At 38.3% G+C, this 6,090-nt stretch overlaps 1 protein-coding gene across 1 annotated transcript in view; it reads right to left on the minus strand.

Moving 5' to 3' along the window:
* GPC6 (glypican 6) overlaps positions 1 to 6,090 on the minus strand; it is a 1,259,037-nt gene that overhangs the window by 924,034 nt on the left and 328,913 nt on the right. The window contains exon 2 of the mRNA XM_012554142.2: positions 3,889 to 4,047. Coding sequence (XP_012409596.1) covers positions 3,889 to 4,047 — 159 coding nt within the window. The remainder of the gene's footprint in view (positions 1 to 3,888; positions 4,048 to 6,090) is intronic.

Raw genomic sequence — 6,090 nt, forward strand, 5'->3', positions numbered from 1 at the left:
GGCACTGCAGTTTCCTCCTGATAAATAGGGTTAACATTTGTAGGGTCCGTATTGCCTATTATTACTATTACTACTATCAGGGTTTTTGATTGTTCTCTATTTCCTAGATCCTAACAAACCGCTCACTTAGAAAGATGGCAGCAGTGGGGATACAGACATAAATGCTCATTTGGCAAGTCTGACATTTATTAAACACAAAAATGACTGGGACTTTGTGGGTGCACGAAGATGAGACCTTACCGTTACCCTCCATTTTTCTGCCTTTTTCCTGGTTTTGTTGATTTGGCTGTGTGCTTTTGGCAGAGGTGAGAAAGGTAAGAGCTAAAGGGAGTATAGTTGTAATCATTCTGCCAGGTGCATTTGGCTGAGTCTTCAAGCAGGATTTTAACCCCTGGAGATCAACAGAATAGCTGACCTTGGCTACAGAGCAAATTGACAGCATCCACAGTAGAGGTCTGAGGGGAACTTTGCCGTGACCAGGCCTTGGCAAAGAAGGTGAGGGGGTTGCAGGTTGTGTAATGACAGCCAACCTTCATTCCCTCAGTAAAGGCAGGAAGAGGTTTGGCCAGAGAAAGGAAAACACCCTGGCAGACACTTGGAGAAGAACCAGTGTCAAAAATGTAAACTTCTGTTTTACATACATTCATCCCAGCAGTCCATCTTAACATTTTGTTTTTTAAACAAAACAAAAAAGCCATCCAGTTACGTGAAAATTATTTACCAAAGGATTAAAATTTCTGCAATTGATATTTTACACAATTTCAATTTGTTTCCTCTTAGCTACAATTTTTTTTGGCTGATGGAGGTAGGAACCAAATCTTGGCAATTTAGAAAATTTGAGGAACAATTCATACTAATCCAGATTTAGCCTCCTACCATCCAATGAATATTTGTATTCTTACACATTATTAACTTTAACTATTACCAAACATATTAATGAAGAACTGGGCAAGGATATGACAATAAAAAGAATGTTATTTTATGTTAAATGTATTGGAATTTCAAATATTAATATAAAATTTCCTCTGGCAGTAAATGAAAAGTTAAATGGAATCAGAGCATTTATGATATAATGAAGAAAGCAACAACTGGAGATTGATTATTAAAGTGATTGAATTTAGGCTCTCTGACTATAATTTGGGAACCCTGGTGGCATGGTGGTTAAGAGCTCGGCGGCTAACCAAAAGGTCAGCAGTTCGAATCCACCAGCCCTTCCTTGGAAACTCGATGTGGCAGTTCTACTCTGTCCTATAGGGTCACTGTGAGTCGGAATAGACTCGATGGCAATGGGTTTGGTTTTGGTTTTGGACTATAATTTGGACTGGATCACATGCAACAAGTACTATTTAACTGTTGCTATATTTAATGAAAATAGGAAGAAAAGTCACTACCTTCTGATTTTATCAAGGAGTGGGCATTCGTATAAGGCAAAGACCCATGAAATCCAGATGACAGATCAAGACCTCTGAGAAACTGACCACATGGGACCAGTGGCAGAACCTCAGAATGGACACTTTAGATCAAGAGACTCCTGCAGTAATAATGCAGTATGACACATCAAATAGGAAGTTACTGAAAATAAACTCAACATGTTTCATAGCACCATTAGCCTTATCTGGAAAAATAAAAGTCAGAGGGTAGCATTCTACAACTGATCCTAGATACTCATCTAGGACACCAACACCCATCAATAAATGTCATGACGAAGGGTATAAAGAAAGCCCAGGGAAAAATGGAAAACTACTCACATGAAAGCACCTGTGTTCCTGAAAAGTGACTTAGCAGAATCACCTTTGCAATATAGGAAAACAAATCACCTATTGAATGTCTGACCTTCATGAAGTTGCCTAATGAAAGGGCAGAAATTATTAATGGTGACTGGCTTCCTTCCTCCCTCCCTCCCCTCTTTCCTTTCTTCAGAGACTCAGTTCTTTAAGGATCAGAGCTCACCAGGAGTAAATTAGGATTAAAAAAAAAAGTCTGCTGAAAGCTTCCTTGAAAAATCTTAATTTCTCTCCCATCCCAGCCTAACACAACTGCAATGAAAGACACTATTACCAAAGAATTCATCATGACCTACGTCAGATCTGATCTTAGCAAAATCAATGTTCTGTCCAGTTGATTGACATAATACCCCTAAGCACATTAGAACAATTTAAACAAAATACACCTGTAAAAAGAGAGGAACAGAGAGAAAGAGGCAGTTTTCTTTAATAAGACGAAGTCTGGGATTAAGAATTGTAAATCCAAAGATATTAAAAGTCATTGATATGATAATATAAGAAGTGTCTGGCTCACTCTTTTTGAATAGCTTTACTTGGTTAAAAAAAATCAACTCCCATAAAGCTATGATAACCTTACTTCTAATATTTTATTACAATTAATATGTATATTCTATACAGTGAATACTGGCTGGAATTATTTTGGAGTACAACCTTATAAAAGCACTAGAACTGTTTTCCAAAGACACAGGTAAAAATTAGCAGCAGCAGATCATTCTCACCTGATTTCTATAACAAATGACAAGATGTCTCAATTTGCCTCAATTTTAAGTGATACACTGTAGTCCCCCAAACACAGAACTCCATCAGGGGCTCCTGAATGTCACTGGATTTGTAATCTGTCCATCGAGGGCAAGCCCTATGCACTCTGTAGTTGCATTCAAGGGAGCAATATTCACAGCATAACTGATAAATAGGAATTATTTTCACATACGTCCACGTGTAAAGTTACAGACAGAGCGAGAGGCGCAGAAAGAATATCAAGACACTGAAGCATGCTTGCAGAAAAATATAAGTCCCATTCACCTATATGGAAAATGTCATCACACCATGAGTACTGAAAATACCAGGTGGACCTGTTCTTTGTAACTTCAAGGACCGATACGAAAGAAGTTGGTGTTGCTCTAACAGTTTCAAGCAGTAATGAAGTGGAATATTTTACCTACTACAGAGAACAGAAAAACTTTTGCCCAGCCTGCTCTGAACTGGCCCATTGTGCATCGACTATAGAGGATGAAGAAAAGGAAGAGCAGCTCTGTTGCCCTGGGACAACTTAATATCACCAAAGGGCCTAATAAGGTCACCACAATGCAAGTCTGGTTTACAGCGAATCCTAGCAAGGTATATTCATTTCTGAGAACACTACAGACGACGCACCATTCAGAAATACTAACTATATTGTTACTATTAGTGATTCAGTTTTGAAAAATCAAGTTTGCTGTTGAATATTTTTCTGAGCCTCTGTTGAGAAAATTCAATGCTGAAATTTTAGTAATGATCACCTTTACCCGTGTTTTCTCATACAAAATGTTTACTTAACAAATAAAACATAGAAATGGAGCCAATTCCTTACAATCAGGAAATGAAAAGAGAGTTCAAAACCTGTGCAAAATACACAGTAACTGCAACGTGAAATGTGGCTACATTATTGGAAAGGGTTCTCTAGAAATAAAGGAGTCCATGTCATTGGCCCTTAATGACAATCTTGTCCCTTTAAAAGTAAAGGTATATTTCAAATACTTTTAAGTGACTTTATTTTCTTTTAAGAAACTTCATTTATGATACCTAAAGATAAGCCATATTGTGACAACACCTTAATTAGAATCACTCTGATAACGAAAACTTGAGGTATATCTTTCAGAATAAATCTCGTAGGTAAAACACTAACGCAGAAAAGCTCTTTGTTAAGTCAGGGTTTTCCACGATATTACTACAAAAATAACATACTAGTCAAGAAAGCCCATGCTTTCTCTAAAAATAGACAAAGTTATAAATGTTTAAGAGGGAAGAAAAAAGCTTCTTCTTAAAAAATGTGTTCCATATAATACCAAAGTTCCCACAGAAAATTGCACAAATAACAAAATAAAGTGAGAACCACTTCACTTACCATCAAATTTCTTGTGCCTGGACACAAACGTGGTACGCACAAAATGACTTGTCTCCTCCACAAGGTTTTCGAACTCGAGTTTGCTTTGTTGGCTTAACTTGTCTTCCATTTCTGTGGTGCAGCATGTATATTCCTGAGGACAGATTCTTAAGTGTTCCCCTGCAATAAGAAATTCAAGGTCAGTATGGAATGCTATGGAATGGACTCAAACATCAACAATCAGGAAGATGGCCCAGGACAGGGCAACGTTCCGTTCTATTGTACATGGGGTCGCCATGAGTCGGTGCTGATAGGATGGCAGCTAACAATAACAATATGGAATGATAAGGACTTTGGGTAAACGTTGAGGTATCACTTCTCTAACACTTCTATAAGATCCTGGAGTACTATTCCATCTACCTCCTCCAGCCATCCCCATGATATTGCACTCAGGGTGTCAGCCTGCTCAACATTCCAAACAACTGGCTGATTTAAATCTAACCTGATATTCAGTCTCTGTTCCCTGTCATGTAAGCGAAGGTATATTAAAGACTTCAGAAGACCATAACCTTTCTCCTGCTTTTATTTGAATTGTACCAGGTAACACCAAGTGACAAGGGATGTAAAACAGTTTAAAGTCTGCTTGTCTTTGAAAACCTCAAGTAAGGCAAAAGACATTTAGTGCCCTCACGGTAGTCTGTTAGACAGCCAGGGCAAGGAAGGATGGTGAGAGTCCCCCATGTTCTCTCTCTGCCTGTCTGTGTGCTGAAATGCATCAGCCTTTCTCTTGGTTAAAGTGAGTGTATTTTTAATGGCAGGTCTCGGGTGCCACAAATTCTCTCAGTTGACATTTCTTGTCAGAAAGAAAATGTTCTCCTGAAGGAAAGAAGGCACTATGGGTTTAATTAATGCTTCTGTTATATGGAAATGTAAAGTAAAAGGTAATAAAGTCCTGTATTTATTCAACAGATTTATCTCTTGATACACTGAGCCACTTCTTCTGACAGTATTGCTTTCTTTGGTGCTATCTGCAAGTAGAAGCCAATCCTTTACTCCATGAAATTAAAATGTTCTGTTAATGCATAGAATGTGAATTTACAATTGATGCAGCTTGGTTACTGTCAAAAATGTTTAGCAGAGCTTGTGGAAGGAAGAAGGAAATTCAACCAATGTCTTGCTAAATAAAACCAACAAATTGCCCCTGCAATTAAAATCACCATCGGGCATTGAAAACCAAATGAACAAGTGCTTGATGCTGTGGTTGAAATTCATTTATAACGTCTAACGGCACCTCTATAAGTCTGTGCTATGACTGTCAAAGATGCATGAGGCGTCTCCTGATTCCCCACATACTGCGATGCCTTAGCTCCAGCTTAAAACACCTCCAGAACTTAAAAAAAAAAAAACACAAATGTATATTTAAGCTGCTGCTGTTGTTATTTGTCATTGAGTCGATACCTTGTTTAATTCCTAGAAGGAAAGGGAAGCCATAAAAAAAAAAAAAATCATCTTACAAAAAAGAAGAGGAAAATGCACCATAATTGAGAATACTAAACTACAAATTCAGGGTAATAGTTACCTCCTAGGAGGGACAGGGATCCGAGAGAAAAACACAAATACATCTATCTATATAAATATCTATCTACCTATCTATATTTTAAACTGGATGAGGGATACTTGAGTTTATTATTTTATTAACTTCACTTCTTCTCTAGGTTTTAAATATTTTATAATAAAACCTTAGAAGTATATCACTGAACAGCAGCAGGAGACACTGTGGTTGTGCTAGAGAGGAGAGCAGAGCAGGGGTGGGGAGGGAGAGTAGATACTGATAAGGAGAAAAACAAGCAGCCTTGACTTCCAGAAGCTGGCCTGGCACTCCCAGCCAGGTCATGCTATTCTCCTGTTAGACGTAAACAATCTCACACAATTCCAGCCCCAAACAAACTCACACAACACCAACCTCAGTCACCCTGAGACCCTGATAACATGTGACAGCGCAAGGCCACTTCCTTATTTTGTCTAAGCACAGACGAAAACAAGGTCACTATGCAACCCACAGAATACCAAATACCTCCTCCCCTGGCTATTTCTTTACCATTTACTGATTTATCCTCAGATTATGCTCCCTCCCTGTAGATGAGATTTATTGAGATTGCCAATCACAGAATTACCTCTTCTTTCTGACAGCTTCCAGCAATCCAGAGCACTCTGCTGTGACTG

Source organism: Trichechus manatus, unplaced genomic scaffold (assembly GCF_000243295.1).
Source record: "Trichechus manatus latirostris isolate Lorelei unplaced genomic scaffold, TriManLat1.0 scaffold00013, whole genome shotgun sequence".
In the NCBI taxonomy this organism is placed as follows: Eukaryota; Metazoa; Chordata; class Mammalia; order Sirenia; family Trichechidae; genus Trichechus; species Trichechus manatus.